The sequence below is a fragment of the Ictidomys tridecemlineatus genome, chromosome 6, assembly GCF_052094955.1.
Source record: "Ictidomys tridecemlineatus isolate mIctTri1 chromosome 6, mIctTri1.hap1, whole genome shotgun sequence".
In the NCBI taxonomy this organism is placed as follows: Eukaryota; Metazoa; Chordata; class Mammalia; order Rodentia; family Sciuridae; genus Ictidomys; species Ictidomys tridecemlineatus.
Genome location: NC_135482.1, coordinates 14,659,501 through 14,679,373, shown reverse-complemented (window position 1 = coordinate 14,679,373; position 19,873 = coordinate 14,659,501). Strand labels below are relative to the sequence as shown.

At 47.2% G+C, this 19,873-nt stretch overlaps 1 protein-coding gene across 2 annotated transcripts in view; it reads right to left on the bottom strand.

Annotated features, from left to right (window-relative positions):
* Positions 1–4,639: 4,639 nt before the first annotated feature.
* The window catches only part of Nuak1 (NUAK family kinase 1), a 67,276-nt gene continuing 52,042 nt past the window's right edge, over positions 4,640–19,873 (bottom strand). For both annotated transcript variants that reach the window (XM_005322450.4, XM_078052900.1), the window contains exons 5-7: positions 13,670–13,789; positions 11,312–11,444; positions 4,640–9,121 (exon numbers count right to left, since the gene is read on the bottom strand). In XM_005322450.4, the coding sequence (XP_005322507.2) occupies positions 7,980–9,121; positions 11,312–11,444; positions 13,670–13,789 (1,395 nt within the window). In that variant the 3' untranslated portion in view covers positions 4,640–7,979. The remainder of the gene's footprint in view (positions 9,122–11,311; positions 11,445–13,669; positions 13,790–19,873) is intronic.

The following is a 19,873-nucleotide window of genomic DNA, read 5'->3' as shown; positions in this document are numbered from 1 at the left end:
AGAGTGGCTACAAAACTCAAATCACTCCACTAATCCACCCATGAGAGCTGGGTCTTCTAGAAGGTGACATCCGTGGGAGTAAGGGGCAGTTGTTCTGCTCTCCATTTTTCTTTGGAGAATGTACTCACCTGGGCCAGTGTCTTCTTTCCCAATCTGCTCAGATCCTGCAGGAAAATGCTTTTTCTATGAACAGGGATGGTGACAGGCTGGGGCTCATGGTCAAGGAGACTGAGTCGCAGCAGGATCATCACAGATGCTCAACAGAGCAATTAACAGCCTGAGCTCAGAAGGAGGTCAGCCAGGCCCATATTTGAATCCAGCTCCATATTTGAGAGTTGGGTGATTTGGGCAAGTTACTGCACTTTCTCAAAGCTGTTTCCACCTCTGTACAAATGGAGATAAGGGAACCTTAAGAGAGATGATAGACATTTTAAAGGGCAGGCACAGAGTACTGCTCAGGAAGTCCTTGATTAATACAGACAATAATCCCTTTTCTTTGTGCTGGGAGCTCCTCCTGGGAAGCAAAAATAAGATGAGACAGAAATACTGTAAGTGTTCCTCTGATGTCATTTTACTTTCCATGTTTTAAGTTCTATAGACAAGAAGACTGTCCGTGAAGCTCGGTTGGGGCCAGTGGGATATGGGAATAGCCGACACACACCACAGCCAGCCCTGATCTTTAAAGGTTCCAGCTTGTGCCGTCTCTCAGTCACAGAGTCACACATGTAGAAACCCTGTGATAGCAGAGACGAAGCTGGGAGAAGCTCAGGTACCCATGGGCCTACTTGAAAGTCACATGAAAAGAGAGCTACCCGACATGTACTGGACTTAGTGAAAGGAAGAGACGATTGCTTTCTGTAATAGACCACTGACCTTTGGGGAATTATTTGTTACTTCAGCATAACAGAGCCTAACCAGACTAATTCACCAACAAAAACTAGCACAGAGCGTAGGCCAAAGAACGTAGGCCAAGATGTAATGAATATTCATTCATTCCCCAGTCAGGTAGAGATGAGCACTATGAACTTTTCCTCAGGAGAAAAATAATTGCCACGATTTTAAAGTAAATTTAATTGCTATTCTTCCCTACAATCTCATAATGGAATCAGACCATGGTACTCTTATGGGCAGATCTAGTGACACCAAAACATTATTCTGAACTTTGTGTGTCTTCATATAATATCACTGCTGCTCCATTTCCATGCCTCAAGCTTTGCATGATTGTGTTGTGGATTAAAAACATCCTTTCCATAAATTTCAATAAATTGGCAGTGAATTTTTGCAATGGAAACATATTCTCATTTAAAATTGCACATCACAACATATGTCTCGTCTGGGGACCACCTGTTGAAGGAAGCAGCCATTTGTAATTAAGGATCCAAAGTCATAAATGATCACAGTCAGACCATACTAGACTGTGGCCACACATGTTTAACAAAACACCATGCTCCCTGGACTGTGATTTTCCTATGCCAACGAACCAGAAATTAACCCTGCAAAACTGTGTTTTGAAGACCCCAGGACCTTGGCACATACAATTTCCTTCATAGCACTTATTTCTACATGTGATTTGGGATATTTTATTCATTTACTTGTTTATTGTGCACTTCTCCCACCAGACCTTAGTAACCATGAAATCTATCCCACCTTTAGGATTCCAGGTAGATGCGCTTTATTTTATTTTATTTTTTTTAAAGAGACAGGGAGAGAGAGGGAGAGAGAGAGAGAGAATTCTAATATTTATTTTTTAGTTATCGGTGGACACAACATCTTTGTTTTGTATGTGGTGCTGAGGATCGAACCCCGGGCCGCACGCATGCCAGGCAAGCGCGCTACCGCTTGAGCCACATCCCCAGCCCAAGATGAGCTTTATTAATAAAGCCCAGGTAGTGTTTTAACCAATTTCAGTTGAATTTTATGATTTTATAGATGACCTTCTAACAAATATATCTACTTTATGTAGTATTACTACTGCTGTCTTCATTGGGGTCAGCCATATTTAAAATCTTATATGTACCAGGCGCTGCCCTGTACTTTACTTAATGTAATCACTGTAGTAACTCTAAAAATTAAGGATTGCTTAATGCTGTTTTATAGTTGAGTATATTAACTCTAAAAACTTGTAATTGACGTGAGTTATTCCTTGTCCATTCTGCATCCCTTTGATGGATCTGCATTCCCCGTGTGTGATTCTAAAGGAGATGTCATTCAAGTACACCATAAAATAGTAGGCACATGATCCACACTGGCCAATCAGAGTGCCTCTTCCCCTGGACTCTGACTGGGCCAGAAGGAGCCATGTGACCCAAGGAAAGCCAATCATAGTCCTTCCTTGTTCCATAACAATTAGGACAGTAAGAACCCCCTGACTCCGGATGACATTCTTGACTTCCCTTGAGCCCCTGGATCCAGCTGTGCCTGAGGCATAATTCTTGGAGTTCTCAGTTCTATGAAGCAGAAATTCCTCTTGGTACTTAACATGGTCTGAGTGAGTTCCTGCCAATTGTCACCACAGATGCAGTGAGTATCAAGTTCAGTAAATGTTCTCTCGATTTTCCTCCTTTAAGTAACCACGGTCCATTAACTCCACCAACAGTTGACAACATGTCAACCTCTGCCACTGTGGTCACCCCCATTCCCTTATTAACCTTCATACCTCCCATTTGGTCCAGCCACTGAGCTGAGCCCAAGCAGTTCCCTTGGTCTGGATGCAGAATTATGTCTTTCCAAAGGGTCTCATTTTTAAGCCCCTTCCTCCGCAAATGACTGCCCAGGTAATAATGGCAGCGAGAATTAAGAGTCTGCAGATCAGACACGTTGCCTTTAAGTAAATGTCAAAAAGTCAATGCATATTGCCCAGTAACAAAGAGGATTACTATTTCCCATTCAGAATGAGTTTTAGACTCAAGATCTAATGGATAACTTCACAGAAACTCTCTCATTCCTTAGGAGCCCTGTCAGAAATTGGCAAGAGAACAATTAATTGGACAGTTGAGAAAACGGAGGTCCAAGGAGTTGCAGCAATTCAACTCAGTAAGGTCAAGTCCAGACTGGAATTGGAACCTTTCCATTGCAGCCCACCATGAGAGGCACCAACACGTTCTGATCCAGTAGGCCACCATCATCAGCATCCTCTCCCCAATCCTTGATGATACCCAGCACCTGGTCAACTTAGCCAATGAAGTTCCATCAGATTAGCTTGCCATATACAATATGGGATACCCTGTAAAATCTGAATTTCAGGTAATGAATTTTTTCAGTATAAACATGGTCCAAATATGGGATGGGGTACACTTACACTAAAAAATTACTCATGATTAAATAGGAGACCAGTGGATTAGAAGAAGGAAATGAAAGAGAGGAAGGAGGGATGGGAAAAGGGAAGAATAGTGGGATGACCTGACCCAGCTTTCCTACGTACATACACGAATACACCACGGTGAATCTCGCCTTTTTGCATATCCATAATGCAGTAATTTTTAAACAACTATAAATGAATAGAAGAAAGGTTAGCAGAAAGGGAACGAAGGGAGAAGAGCAGAGAAATGGGAAGTTCTGGGGACTGAATGAGAGCAAATGATATTCTAGGTATAATTATGTCTAAATGAACCCCAATATTATGTTTAACTAAAATGCACTAATTAAAAAAAATCCCTCAAAAATTATTCATGATTTACCTGGAGTTCAGAAGTCACTGGGCATCCTGTAGTTTTGTTGGCTGTGACTGAGGCTCTTCCAGAAGATGAGCTGTCATTTCTTTGCAAAGTCAGAGTTTGCTTGCACAGACCTGGAAACACCACCCCTGGTGCCGAGCACGACTCTCACACCTGGTACAGGGTAGAATTTGGTTCCGTTTGATAGGACGGCCAGGACCCCAGGGACTCCTCAATCTCACCCTACTGCTCATTCTTTCCAAGAACTTTCTAGGGGGTCTGTTCATGTAAGAAATAGCAGCGAAATGAGACTGGTGACGCTATTCTAAGCACAGCAGTGGCCGCTTCTAAGAAGACATAGTCACTGCTCTTGACCCTGATCCATCGAGTTAACAATCCGTCTGCCCTGGGAGAAGAGGACGGTGCTTGGGAGCGGGTGGGCAGGGAAGCTCGGGAGCACGCTGGCTAAGTGGTTAACTTTCCATGACACTGAAGGAACCCCGCCATTCCTCCCTCTTGGAAACGATCACCCAGAAGATGTCAATTGGGAAGTTATCGGGCAGGTCAAGGTGGTCCCACAACCAGGGAGGAGAAACGTGAAACGTGTGACCACGCTCATCTGACGTTCCTCCAGGAGACCAGAAAAGGACTCGTGGGCTGTCATTTCTTTGGCCAGACTTTTCTTGCACGGATCCAGCAGAGCATGACTCTCTCCGGCTGGTGCTAGGGTAGGGTTGGATGTCGTCTGACAATAAGGAGAATAGAGCTGGTGTGGAACGAGCAGGAGAGAGAGGACCGAGTCCTCCAGGCTCCCACTGCTCTCCAGCTTTGGCTCCAGCACGTAGCGGGCTGCGAGTCCTTCTGAGGACTCTGAATACAAGCTCCCCCTTGGTAACCGAGCCCGCCTGGGTAGATTTCCAGGACTTCCACCCGCTCGGTCACTTCCTTGACTGAGAAAGACGAGTAAATAAAGAAGCAAGTCTCAGTTCAGTTGGTTGCCATTTATTTAATTTAAAAATAAAAACAGAAACAACCCAAAAAATAATAACAAAACAAAAAAATCAGTTTCCAATGAAAAATACAAACACTTTGGGTGGTTATCCAGCTTTTTTTTTTTTTTTCCTCCCCGAAGGCTGTTCTCAAACCAATCAAACGAGTGAAAACCAATTTTGACTGGAGCCGTAAAGCACGTTGCACCAATTAAATTACACCAATATATTATTATAATACCTTTGAAATGCCTTTCAGACCAATAAATTAAAAAAAGACAAATTCAAATTAAAAAGTCAACTTTTTATTACCAAAAAAAAAAATAGAAATTAAATAAAAAGTCACAACACGGATTCTTTTTTTTTTTTTTTTTTAATGTGCAGTCAAGTTTCTCCTTCTCTCTCTCCCTTTTTTTTTTTTTTTTTCTTTTTCTCCTAGGAATGATACCATGCCAGTAAATCCCTACAGAACATTTCCAGTTTGGCAATAAGCAGTCAGTCGATCATTCACATTTGTATTCAAGACAGCAGGCCTGGGCAAAACACCTGAATTTCACCCTGGAAAGTGCTCCTCAGAGAAGCAGCACCTGGTAACAGGGATGGAAATTCAGAGGGTACTTAGTATTTTCCTGTTGCCTGGGGTCTTGAAGCACTTCCTGAAAACTGATCTTGCCTTGAAATTTACCTGTAAAAAGAAGTATAATTCTACCCCTTTGGCAGATGTGTAAACTAAGACGCCAAAAAAAAAAACCCCACAGAGGCAAGGAAGAACCAGGAGAGCAGACGTCCCATCCCCTGCTTCCAAAGCAGGTCATCACACTGTCCTCGCCTGTGACTCCATGGAAATGGACCAAGCACAACTTCTTTGGCTGGGGACTGGCTGGTGGGGTGGACAGAGCTTGGTCAGGAAGCAGAGCTTTCCAAGTTTTTCCTTGAAAGGAGAGTGGACATCACATCCAGAAACCAGAGGATGTCAGCAGAATGTCGGAACTGGACAGAGCCTGAAAGGCCAACCAACCCCACCCACCCTGCAGCCCTGCTGGAGAGGAGAACAGCCCCCACCCGGCAGTGCCCAAGGCCACCAGCCATCTAGCGGCAGACCAGGTCTGGACTCGGAGTCTCTGCCTCTGAAGGGAGGATATCCTTTGCCACGATGCACCAAGTTTATTGACAAAAGAGAACATGCAGGTGTTTGGGAGGCAGGAGCGGAATGATTTTCCTTGATAGTGTCATTTTCACTTAAAGATTAGAGCCATGGAAAATGCTAAGCAGATGCAATCACTTGGCAAAAGGGAAAAACACATTGGCCGGTAAGCAGGTGGGTGTTAACACCTAAGTCACACGCCAGCTGTCAGCGAGGCCGGGTGTGATCTGGGGCCAGCAGTGCGGCAGGAGAGGCTGGTCAGAAAAGATTGTAGATCAGAGGCCGAGAGAGAGAGAGAGAGAGAGAGAGAGAGAGAGAGAGAGAGAGAGAGAGAGAGAGAGAGAGAGAGAGCACGCTCAGAGGCTGCAGGGTGCCCTTCACGCACCCCCATGCTCCCAAACACAACTTGCCCTCGATAGATCTTTGTCCCTTTTAAACTCTACTGGAGTTGAGCCAGGAGTGGAATTGAATGAAAGGAAACTAAGCAGCTTCTCATAGCACATGGCTCAGCCCGACCTGAAGGAAAGCACAAGCCAGAACCATCTCGGGAAGGCAAGGGCGATGTCATCCTAATGAATGTTCTTAGTGAATTCTGTTTTTTTTTAACGGTATCCCAAGATCAGTCCTCCCGGCTGTAAGTGGCTATGAAACCGACCACCTTGAAATAAGGATTCTGATTTTCCTAAGCCTCCAGAAACTAGAGTCATCCCAGAGAGACGGGTAATTTCAGAGACTGTACCCCCGAGATGTCCCCTGTGGGAGTGCTTGTCAGCTATGATCTGGCTTCCCAATGCGCTCAGGGAGTCCTGCCACCTCTCTTCTGCCTCCTCCAGAACCATCTGGATGACTCCTAAAGAAATATTCTTCTCCTCTCTGCTTCCTTCTCACCCACTCGGCTCTTCTGACACCTTATTCGTTTAAATGGATCAAACTTTCTTCCTCCCTAAAGCCCAGGAGTTGGTGTCAACATTCAAAACCATGACAGAATCCTTAGATTTGGGGAATAAAGCACCTCCTGTCTGACTTTCCTTTCTTCATCCAAATATTCCACCTACGGGCTAATTCCCGGAAGCAAACTCCTCCACCTCTGAGGGCGCTCTACTGGGTGCACGGGAGACCACTTGCTATCTGTGGACAGAGCCAGTAACTGAGCCAGGCAGTCATCCTTTAGAGACTGTGGGCAATGTCACCTCCAGTCCAAAGCAAAAGGCAGCGTTCCAGTTACTATTAAGACACGAGAGAAGAGACAAGCTGCCCCCTGCAAGTGAACTTCCTCTTCCGTTCAACTGTGCAAAGGCCACAGAAGGCTTTTTGCGCTAGAATACGCGAGAGCTCCGGCCTCTGACACTGTCTTCTTTCTCCCTGTCCACTCTCTTGCCGAAGAGCAAGACACACAGCAAGGAGACACGATCACCATGGGCTGACTGTGTCCCTAGCAGAGTTCAGAGCAGTCTCTGCCCAAAGCCCTGTTTTCCATTCAAGGTAGAGTAGCCAATTAACAAATGCCACAGTGGTGGCAGGAAGAGTTAATGTGGATCCCACAGAATGCTTTAACCTAATCCCCAGGGCTCAGCCAGGTCAGAGATGACAAGTATGGAGCATGAATGCTATTGCCTCCCTTTCCCTTCCTGTGGCAGCCATCACTATTCAATCACAGCTCTCTGCTGCTACCGAAACCAACACACCCAATAGACCTTATCAATCGATCACCAATTCAAGCCCGGGTTGCTGAAAATCTTGCCAGCCCCATGCAGTCAGATCAAGCTTGCTAATGTTAGAAGCAAAGGAGCAAGCTCTTTGGGCTCATCCAAAGCAGATGGTCCTGGTTTCTCTTGCCCTCCTCCAAAGCATCCGGATGACTTCTAGGGAAATGCTTCCTTCCCCGTCTGCTCCCCACTCCCACCAAGCGCCAGCCAACACCATCCTCCCTGGGCAGCTGGTCCTCTAGGAGGTGCTGTATGCAAATGCCAATTAGGACCCAAATTCCGACTAGCAGTTGGCAGAACTGGCTGGGCGCCTGCTTCTCCCTTTTAGGTGCTGGCTCAAGGCTGTCAACTTGGCCAAGCCAGACGGCGCCAATTCTTTTTCAGTCTGTTGTCCCGGCCAGCAGAGAGGTAACCAGCCTGTCAGCACAAGCCCTGCGGCCCTTCCTCCCTCGCCCCCACCCACCCCATCCCCGGGGCCCCCAGAGGGCTAGTTGAGCTTGCTGCAAATCTCCAGCGCTTTCTTGTAGACCTGAGTCACGTCGTCCATGTCCGTGAGGAGGGAGAAGCTGCTGTCTGCCAGCCGGTTCCGGTACCGCTTCAGGTACTGGGGCCGGGGCCGGTTGTGGAGTCCTTCAAAGTCCTGGATCTGGAGGAAGTTCTCAGCAGAGACGCAGCTGCGGATGCGCTGGCGGGCGGGGCGGTTCTCCTGCAAATCCAACAAGTCCAAGGAGTCGCTGGACAGGACACTGTCGTCACTGATGACACTGGAGGGACGGCTGTAGCTTCGGGAGAGGCCCTCAGCAGGGACACCGGGCTCTGTCAAGGATTCCAGTGTGGGCACTTCGGGGCTGGCGAGGGCCCGGTCGGTGGCGCCTGCTGAGTATTTGCTGCTGTGTTTCAAGATGCCCTTCCTCCGGCAGGACAGGCTGTGAGAAGCCACCCTGGCCAGGTCCGGGGGGCTGGGGGAGGGGAGGCCACCGCCCATGGCCTCGGTACTGTCCAGCAGCTCCGAAGATTCACTGCGCTCTGGGGACGAGTAGTAACCCGATTCCCTCTGCTGGGTCTTTTTCAAGATGCCTTTCTTGGGCATGGTGGCCGACTGCTTGGGACTCAGTTTCCCTGGCACATCTGCTTCGGGGGAGCTGGGGAGGGGCCCACCAGTCCGGCACAAGTCCTGCTCCATCTTAAAGGAGGGCAAGGTGGGACCCACGACCCCCTCAATGAAGCCCGTGCTGTGGGAGCGGTGCTCACTGTTGCATCTCTTCTTCAGGATGCTCTTGGGCCTCTTGGAACTCAGCTTGGAAGGGCTTTCGGGCACCGAGTCCTGGCCAGACTGGGCAAAGTCATTCTCTTTCTTGGATTTCTTCAGCGACCGCTGTCGCTCCAGCATGACCTCGGGTTTGGCCAAGCCCTTCACCTTGGCTTCCGCCTCAGCCTGCAGCCCGGTGGATCGGTGGTGCCAGTCAATGATCCGGGCCAAGAGCGGGGACTCGGAGTCGTGAAGGGCGTCGCAGTCGCAGACGCTGCTCTTGTAGCCCCAGTTCACCCACCAGTGGTTGGCAATGTCCTCAATGGTGGCCCGGCGATCGGGGTTCACCATCAGCATCCACCGAATGAGTCCTCGAGCATCTAGGGGACGAGAGACAGAAAAAGGTCAGGCCATGGCGCGGGGGCTTTGGAGTTTACCAGGAAAAAAAAAAAAATCCATTTGCAGGTCTGGTCCAGCTACACGTTGGAGCGAGAAGCCCAAGCCTTTCAGACTGCCCATCAGAAGCAGAATCAAGGCTTGAAGCACAGGCCATGACATCCCGGCCTGTTCTTCCGTGAGTGAAGGAATGTCATGGAACGACTGAACTTCCGTCATCTCAGGTCTTCCAAGTTCCAAAGAATTCAAACCCCACCCAAGCAGGGACCCCTACTCTTTTGGTGAAGATCATTTTACTCCAAGGAAAAGGTGTCCATCACCATGGCTTTTGTCACTCCTCTGAAGGTGGACGCACCCCGACACAGCACTCGTGGTCACTGGGAAAAAGGAATTGGAGGCAGAGCACAGAGAGGAGCTCTTCTGAGCCAGGAGTGGCTCTTACCTGACACACCTGGGCAGGGAGAGCCGCTGTCCCCAAAACTGGCCTCACCCTGAGGTCTTGGCTAGCTTCTGAGAGCCACACCCAATTTGGGGGAAAAGAAAAAAAAAAAAAAACTTGCAAATTTCTGCTGCCAGAAAACTGGGGGAAAGGCCCAGAGAGATGTTCAGGAGGCTAGAGAACAAAATTAGTGACTTCTACAGCTAATAAGTTGACTTTTGGGGTCAAACCATTCAGCCCCCACAGGAGATGAATTCTATCTTGGGAAGTTGCCGCCTCCCTGAGCCACTCGTACAGCAATGAGCAGCTGGCAAAGACCCAGTAGTGGGGTTGGGGTGAGAGGCACCCCTGAAAAGCAATAGGGTGATCCTTCAGTCATTCAAAAAGCATTTCCTAAACCCCTACCACATGCCAGAGATTTCACTGGCACCAGTTAGCTAGTGAGGTAAATAAGAACCGCCACAGACGTCACCCTGAAATTCCCCCAAAAAGAACAGACTGGTTTATTGAAAAAACACACAGACAGATAGACATGTGCATATCGATAGAGACAACAGTCAGTCCTCATTATCCACGGATTCCATATTTGCCAATTCTCCTACTCACTAAAATGTATCTATCGTCCCACAATCAAACCTCGCAGCTCCATGGCCATTGTTTTTGCACACACACAGAGCGTGAAGCATTTGTCACCCGTTTTGCACACATGTGCCAGCTTTTGGACCATAAACGACTGTCCCTTTCTCAGCCTACTTGTGCCATGTTTTTCCACATTTTTGCACTTTCTGCTGTGATTCTGCCACTTAAAATGGACCCAAACAAATTACTGAAGTGTTTTCTAATGTCCCCAGGTGCAAGTGTCCCCAAGTGCAAAAAAAGATTGTCCTGTGCCCCAAGGGGGGGGGGGGAAACATACATTCCACGCTTTGCTCAGACAGGAGCAAAAGTGCCGTTGGCCATGGAGTTTGAGGTTAAAGAATCAATCATACATATTAAATTAGGGACTTTAAAAATAAATATACAAAAAATAAGATAAGCACTGATCAACAGACAAATACATCGTGGTTGGAAGTTCACGGACATCTAACTGTATTTTCCCTAGAAGCAGTGGTTCGGTGACTGCAGCAACTTTACAGGACATAACTATTGGGGATAATGAGGATCGACTGTGTGTGCGTTACCAACATAACTGAAATGCCTGCGTTGACTACATTCCACGGTGGCCGCCCGTACATTCTCACTGTCCACACACGTTGCTTTCCCATGAAGAGATGGAGCTTATGACCTGGGTTGCTTTAACCAGCAGAGCCTGCTGGCTTCCTAGCCAAGTCAGTAAGAACACTGGCAGCTCCTTCTCCCTCCTTGGGAAGCTCCCTCCTTCTTAGAGCCCGGAGCTGCCATGTCCAGGCTCTGTCCTGGAACGACAGGCCGTGGGGAGACACCACGGGGGCAAGCACTGAGGGGTGCGATAGCCCCAGCAGCAGCCCCAAGCAAGGCCAGAGAGCCCTGCCTAACCCAGAGAGACAACACAGTGAGACCAGCCCCCGGGCTGCTATGCGGAACATCTGCCCAGCAGAGTTCACCTGGGAAAGTCTGATAAGGCAGCCTCATGAGCCAGCGGTGCCAAAGACAGCCCTCCAGAAAGATGAAGGAGGAAGGCGGGCGACTCACGACACACAGACAAAGCAGAGTGCGAGCCGGGCAGGTGAGCTGACCCCCTCCACAGGGCACGCACCTGAGGGCTGCGTCGGCTCCCGGTACTCTCCGCTGCTGATCTGCCGGATGAGGTTTTTGTGATCGAAACCATCGAAGGGCATCGTTCCGTAAACCAGGGTGTAAAGCAACACGCCCAGGGCCCAGCTGTCCACCTGGAGCAGAGAAACAGGACACAGAGGAGCTGAGAAACCGTTTCCTGGGATGCGTTCCAGACCATCAGCATCACAGCATGAGAGAAGTCACCCCCAGTGCCCCCAGGAACTGAATGTAGCCCCTGGCAGACAGGATCCCACCACAGCCTGACAACTGATCCTAATGCAGGCCTGACCTATTGAAGAACTTTCCTAAGTAGGTTATCTTCTTTGATCCTCAGTGTAGTGAGGCAAGTAGGGCTTGGATTATTCTCAGCCCCATTTGACAGATGAGAATACAGAGGCACAAGGCAGCTACAAGGTTTCTCCAGGGGGTCAAACCGGGACATGTGACTCTTCATTCCTAATATGGGAATCAATTCCTTCCTGTTTCTTCTTCCAATGGATTGGGGAGGCTTCCAGTGGAAATTTTACAAGAGTCAGGCACACAACCAACATGAACAGAGGAAGAAAGAATTTGGGGTACAATGCACAGTGCTGGAGATACACTCACTGTAGAGGGCACCCACCCATCTCGGATAGGCCACCTCTCCTTGGATCACTGCTGCCATGTAGAAATGAGGGCCCACCACCACCACCACCACCTTCTGTTTTCAAAGAGAAGTAAGAAACCATACTTCTCTATGAAATCTCCCAATTATTAAATGTCTGTTCAATTTTTTATCAGGACAAATGTGGCCAAATAAAGCCAGATCAGAGATCGCCAGCTTGTAACCTCGGATACCGATCATCACCAAAGCAGCATTCATTGCCTAAGATAAATTTACAGCATTGAGTTTCTGCAATTTTGTAAACTAAACCCGATGCTCCTCCCTTACAGTCTAGTTTTAAAAGACTTTCTCTTCGGGAATTGGTGGAGACACTGGTATCCTTCTCTTCACCCCTCCCCCCAGCCCTGCCCCAAACACTCTGGAATAGATAAATATTTAGAAAAAAACATTTCCACACACTGAGCAGCTGCTATTTAAAGGATATTAAGTGGATGAACCTCTCTGTAAAGAGAACCATCTTAAAAGAGAATCATCACCCACAACTAACCTACTTTCAAAATAACCATTTTATACGTATACATCTTGCAGCAGCCCTGAAAGCTTTAGGCATACAGAGGAATACATCTCTCATGAAATAGAAGATGCCATTAAGACATATTTCCTAAGTGAAATACATGTCCTGCTGTTGGCGGGACTGTAAATTAGTACAATCGCTATAGAAATCAGTGTGGAGGCTCCTGAAAGACAGGCATGGAATCACCCTAGGACCCATCTGTCCTACTTCTCAGTATTTATCCTGAAGAAGGAAAGTCATCTTACTACAGTGACATCCATGCTTATAGCAGCACAATTCACAATAGCCAAACCATGGAACCTGTCTAGGTGTCCATCAACAGGTGAACGTATAAAGAAAATGTGGTGCATATACACAATGGAGTCTTATTCAGCCATAAAGAAAAATGAAATTAGGACATTTGCAAAATAAGTCAAACTCAGAAGGTGAAGGGTTCCTGTTTTCTCTGACATGCAGAGAGGAAAAAGGAAAACAAATGTGGAGGTGGATCTCCAATAAATCAAAGGGGAGATCAACAAAGGAAAGAAACCAAGAATGGGTGGCGGAGGATGGGGAGCGCTGGGGAGGGATACTGGTCAAATTACTTTGTCCTATTGTGTGCACGTGCGAATATGTAACAACAAATCCCCAAAATATGTAGAAGTGTAATGCACCAATAAAAAAAAAATGTGGAAAAAAAAGAAAAAAGAAAGAAAGACTATGCTATTAAAAATATGTGCAAAATAATATTCACTTGAAGAGTCAGGAGTTTCTTCTTTCTTTGCTCATTTGTTCTATTTGTTTTGATACAATATGGAAAAGCTGAATATCCAAATCAAGGGGAGATTATTAAATATAATATGTCATATTCATACTATATGACATTATGTTGTACAAATCATTTTTTAATGATAATATATTTGGAAGATGTCACAATACAATTTTAAGTTAATAAAAGGTAAGATAGATTATATATGTCACATTATGGACATCTTGCCCTTTATTAACTTGATCTCAACTATTTTTAGATGATCCCAATTATTTCTGTGATCTTAATTATTCTTGAAGTGCAGAGGTCTACACTGTAAAACTCTATTTTCTCTGCTGCTCTTCTGGGTTCTTAAAGAATTTCCCAGATCCAGTGCTTGCCTCACCCCCTGTACACCAGGCAGCCTGCTTACCTCTGGCCCTCGGTAAGGCCTCCCATTGACGATTTCAGGGGATGCATAGAGGGGGCTCCCACAAAATGTTTGCAAGAACTTGTCCTTCTGGTACAGGTTGGAGAGCCCAAAGTCAGCAATCTATAAAGAGAAGAAGACCCAACAAGACTTGTTAGCATTGGCCATCAGTTCAAACCAGTTTCAACCAGTTCAAAAGAGAGCAGATGAGGGCACAGGGGCCATTTCCTCTCTAGTCCTGAGTCTCCATCCAAGGACAATTGGGCCAAGGTTTCCCAGGCCACAGCACCCATTACCAGCTCCACCACATCTGCAGACCACATGCTCTGTTACTTACAATAAAATATTTTTTTTAAATATTTTTTATTTTGTTTATCTATCACTGAGGATCAAACCCAGTGTCTCACATGTGCGAGGCAAGCGCTCTGCCACTGAGCCACAACCCCAGCCCTACAATTACTCTTCATATGGATTCTCCATTGAACTTGAGACTTGCTCTGAGAAATAACTCCCACAAAGTCACCTACTTAATATTTCTTACGAACATTAAAGCATTTATAGCTCCCCCACCACCTGTGAAGAACATGTTCCAAGACCCCCAGTGAATGCTAAAACCTGAGACAGCACCAATATATAAATATATTTACCCCATAAATATATACCTATGGTAAAGTTTAATTTATAAACAGGCACAAAAAGACTTTAACAATAATATCTAACAATAAAATAGAACAATTATAAAAATATACTGTAATAAGATTAATTGCCAGCATCATATTCTTGTATTCTGGGGCCATGATTAAGTAAAGTAAGGGTCATTTGACACAGACATTTCAACACTACAATAGTCACTGTGATAAATAAGATGGCTACGTGACTGATGGCTGGGTAGCATATACAGTGTGGATCCACTGGACAAAGGCATGATTCACTTCCCAGACAGGATACAAATGGACGGCAGAGGATTTCAACACAATACTCAGAATGGCACATAATTTTAAATACACAAAATTGTTTATTTCTGGAATTTTCAATGTAATGATTTTGGACCCTGATTCACTGTAGGTAACTAAAACTGTAGAAAGTGAAACCCTGAACGAGGGGAGATTATTGTATGACTATTAATTTAAAAATTGTCTCTCCATGGTCTATCCCAAATCACACTGCATCCGTGGTGGTATGGGCGTCACACTGTGGGAAATTCTGACCTACACAACTGAGAGCACTATTTATCCACCCACACTCGGATCAGAGCTCTATTGGACCCAATATAAAGTGCACACAGAGCATCAGGCTTTGAGTCCTCATATTTCAGCCTAAACTCTGTCACTGAGCAGGTTACTCAGCAACTCTGAACCTCTGCTGAGCCACCAGAAAATAGGAATCCATGATCCTACCCTGTTCTAGCTCATGGAATTAATGTGAGAATAAGAAAGCAAGTCAAGACCTTGAGAACAAAAGTGCTTCATAAGCCGCAAGTTTTGTGCACGTGTCTTACTTCACGTCACATCAGTTGTACCGCACGCTTCTTGGGATCATTCTCTTCTCTGGTTTCTGGGAGTGTTTTCTTATCTTTACAGTTGCACTTCCACATGTAATTATGTACATATAGAGCATGTGGACACATATATACACACGTACACATCTGTACACTATACACACGTATATACACCTACATACACATATTGGCCTTTCCCACCAGACTCTGAGTCCCCTGGGGCACTTGGCAGGTGCCACATCTTCCCCTCATCTCTGTAATCACCCAGTGCTTAGCACCTGTCCCTACCCAAGAAACACTGGCCACCAAGCATTATATTTTGAACAGTGCACATTCTACTTTGAAAATCACAAGCTAATTAACAGATAATGCAAAAAGATAGTAATAATAATAATAATAATAATAATAATAATAATAATAATTAACTGCTTATTGAAGAAATCATGATTCACAGGCACTGTTGTATTCTCTAATCCTATCAAAACCAGACTCATACAACAATGTGAATGTCCTCCATGCTGCTGAACTGTACAGACAAAAATACTTTTAAACAGTCAGTTTTACATTATGGATATTGTGCCACAATTTAAAAGAAGGAGATGAAGTTCTCCTTCTAAGAGGTAACTGGTAAGCGGCAATGTAAACACCTGTGTCTCTGGGCCACGCTGCCCTGGGGCTACCTGCACATTTCAAGTCAGACTTGCACACAGAGTCCCCATGGGTTTCTGCCATTCCCCAGGCTGGTTTCCACTGGAGGCTTATAAGTAAGATGAGTGACTCGCGTGCCCGGAGAACAGCCCAGCCTGAACACCACTGAGGCTCTGTTCTGAAAGAAGCCCCTAGAATAAGCCCATTTTGTTAAAAAAAAAAAAAAAAAGTCATCCTTGAATGAATGGAATGTCATTGAAAGCAGCTGGTGTACAGCCACCCTCAGAAAACACATTCTCGGGGCTCAGATTGCACTTAATTGCCCCGAATTCCACTTTCTTATCAAGGCCCCTGACTCGCTCGCAGGAAGTAGGTTGGGAGCTTTATGAAGTGTGCCCTGTCAATCAGAAGAGGAATGGAATGAGTGCAGTCCTGGGGATCCCAAGAGGTCCCCAGGCTTCAGCCTCGCTCTGGCTGCAGCCACAGCGGAGCTCACGGGGCCCGGGGCACGTAGACGCTTCCAAACACACGTGTGTTTGAGAGGCTCCCGCAGCACACGTGCAGCTGGCACCGAACCGGGAGGTTCCGGCGGGTCTGGGCACCCTTGTTGCTGGGCCGGAGAGTGTGTTTACGTTGTGGCCCACTCCCATCCTCACAGACTGATGTTTATCAGCCTCTCCTGTAAAGCTGTCATGACTGCTGACACAAGATTAATAGAAATCTAGATTAGCCCATGTTCTTGGCACTTGAACGGAAAAGCAGAATTAATCAACACACACACAGAGTTCTCAAACCCTGAGCCAGTCAAACGTGGGCTTTAGCTCCAAGATTTAATGCTACATGGAGCTTACAGGACCCATGACCAGAGGGGATGCAGCCACTGGTTATGAAACCTCTAGAAGCCTCAGTTTCCTCATCGGTAACATGAGGGCAGGAAAATCATCCACCCCGACAGTGACGTGGCGAAGCCGACACAAAGTTCATAAAATGTTTACAGTAGTAACTGGCACAGAATTGGAACTAAATGAATATTTGCCTCCCACCTTTAAATCCAGAAAGTTAATGTATTTGACACAGAGCTTATCCCAATATCAGAATAGCCACAGAATAGAGAAGGTTAGGTGTCAAACCATCACAGAATTAAGCAGCTTTGAATTGCAAAATGATACATTAATCATTGCTGGGTTCTCTTTCTGTCCTTTGACCTCAGGTGGGCCACAGAGGGTCTGGAGCCCCTCCAGAGAGGTGTCAGAGAGAGCAGGCCTCCGCCTCACAGCAACCGGATCAAGCTGGAATTTAATGATGCTCTTTGGTTTCTGTTATATTTATTTTTGAACGTGTCTTCTATTCCTAACAGGTGATACTGGTTTTTCCACCACAAGTAATTAATTAGGGTTTTTCCTCAATAAATATCACTTGAAAGCACCACCTGAACTCAGTGAAAACACTAAGTCAAATTGCAGAAAGGATATTAGAAAAGGCAGAGGGAAGGGAAAAGCTGAAGTCCTGGAAACATTCAATGTCAACGGAAGAAGACAGAAACAATCATCCCAGAACTGGTTTCCACATGAAAGGGCCCTCATGATGCTCATCCTGACTTTTGCTCTGGAAATGAAGCAGCGGAAGGTTCAGGGTCCTAGGACGCTTTGCTGAAGGTCACAAAGAAGAAAACCAAGCACCAGAACATGGGGGTCGCCGCTTTCCAGGTTCTCTGTGACAGAACGTGAGCTGTGTGTCGAGGGGACTCCCAGCAGGGAAGCCACCAGGCTCTGCTTGAGAGCAGCGCCTTGCGCACCTTGGCGGGGTCTGCAGAGAGGTACCAGCTGTGCCCGCGCTTGTGCGGCCTGTACCCTGCCTGGTCCTGGTTCAGAGCCTCCTGGATCTATGAGTGGCGCTGCCCATCCACCTCTCACTCTGCAGAGGAATGGGAAAGTCAAGGCCCCTGGCCCGAATTTTAGAAGCTTTAATTACTACCAATCCTCGCTAGAGGGGTGCCCAGCTCATGAAGCTCGGAGTTTAAAAGACAAATTAGGGAGTGATTTGTCACATTTCAAAAGGATTAACCTCGATAGAACCCAGGGGCACCCTGCAGACAGGGCACAAGTGAAACAAGCCAGATGCAAAGAGACACATAGTGTCTGATCCCATTGATATGAGGTCCCTCGAGCGGACGAATTCAGAGAGGGAGAAAGCACAATGGTGGCCGGTAGGGCGGCAGGGAGCAGAAGGCTCAGTGCTCGATGGGCGTGGAGACTCAGCCATGCAGATGGACCACGGGGCAGCGATGGTCACACAAGGGTGTCAACCTGCTTCATGCCCTGTGCCGTGCACCTACAGACAGTAAGTTTTATGCTACCTGATGTATATTTTACCACCATAAAAAAAGGATTAACTGCAGATCACTGCGAATAACGAGCTCACCTGGTAAGAAAGGGAGCATCAGCTTGTTAATACTGACAGCCAATAAAGGGAGGTGCTCACAACAGACGCAACAGCCTGACAGCCACTTGTAGTGTCTAAGAGGAAGTGTTGTGGCACTTGACCTACCAGAACCAGGGGACCCTGGGGCTAGCCTCGGCCTCATCATTCCTAGGTAATCAGTAGGACCTGCTAGGCCACTTGACTTCCCCTTCTGCAAAATGGGACTCATGACAGAACTCGGTTCATAAAGGTGTTGAGTGGGCTGCAGAATATGCGGGTAAGGCCTGTGGCACAATCTTGGCACCGGCTGACTGTGAATTATAGACATCGCAATAATACCGATGGTTGTACTGACTTAGCCACTGTTTGCTGAGCAGGGCAAACTCTGTACTGAAAGCACTAGAGCCACAGAATATTATCATTACCCATGTGTCGGGACATGCCTGTGTAGTAGGTCGGGATGGAGAGCTTTAGGACCTGGGTTCAGATCCCAGCCTCACCTCTTACCAAAGCTAACCTGCAGCACATCAGTCAATCTGCCCTGCTCCAATCAGGTCCCTGGACCAGCAGCATCAGCATTAGCTAGGAGCATCCGGGAAAGGGGCACTGAAGGCCCTGCCCAAGCCCACTGAATGGGAACCTGCATTTCAACACAAGCTCCAGGGGACTCACTTGCCCACCAGCCCTTCTGAGCCTGGGTTTCTCCATCTGTACAATGGGTTCGTGATGATCGTGTAACCCACCCAGGAGGACTGGTAGGAAGCCAAGTGAAAGTGTTTACACCATGCCCAGCACACAGCAGGCCTTCAGTAACTGGGAGCTGCTACCACTTTAACCTCTCGCAGCCTCCGTTTCCTTTGCTGGGAAGTGGAACTGCAGTAGCACTAACCACAGTGTTGTGACAACCAAAGTCAGGTTAAATGAGGTAAGAAGAATAATAGTGACAGCTCTTCAGAGAGCCGCGTGCTCATCTGTGAGCGCCACATACCCCGTGCACTCAGTTCTCACAACTAACCTACGACAAGGTCCTCCTCATTTTGCAGATGAGGAAACCGAGGCACTCAGGGGTAGAATGGCTCGCCTGAAGGTAGGGAGTGGAGCAATGAGCAGAGGCGAGGGGCTTTCATCTTCAGAAGGTCTCCGCTCACACGGCCTCTCCAGAGAGACAGCAACCAGCAACAGGGAGCAACCTGGAGAAGCTGCTGCCCAAGGGCACATCCGGGAGGCCGCCTCCCAGGGGAGCGGAGGAACAGTCCTGCGGCTCAGGGCACACAGGACTCTGGCACCCTCCACCTGCTCCAGCCACTGCGACTCAGGACACCTGGCCCCCCGCCACAACAAGCCCTTGGAGATTCTCTCCCAGAGACAGCTGTCGGCAAGCCTCCTGGTAAGTCAGACTACAGCAAGTACTAAAAGGTGCCTTCCTACCAAGGGCTCTCTTGGACCCAGAGCAAATTGGGGCGTTGGCAGTAAAGGGTAGAACTTAGAGGCAGGTGCTGGCTACACGGCTGTGGCCAGTCCCACTACTATTCACTGCAGGAGGCTCCTCATCTGCAAGATGCAGGTGATCAGAGCATCCTGGTGGGGATGTCCTGGGGATCAGAGGAGTAAGCAACTGGGAGCAACCTGGCTTCTTAATT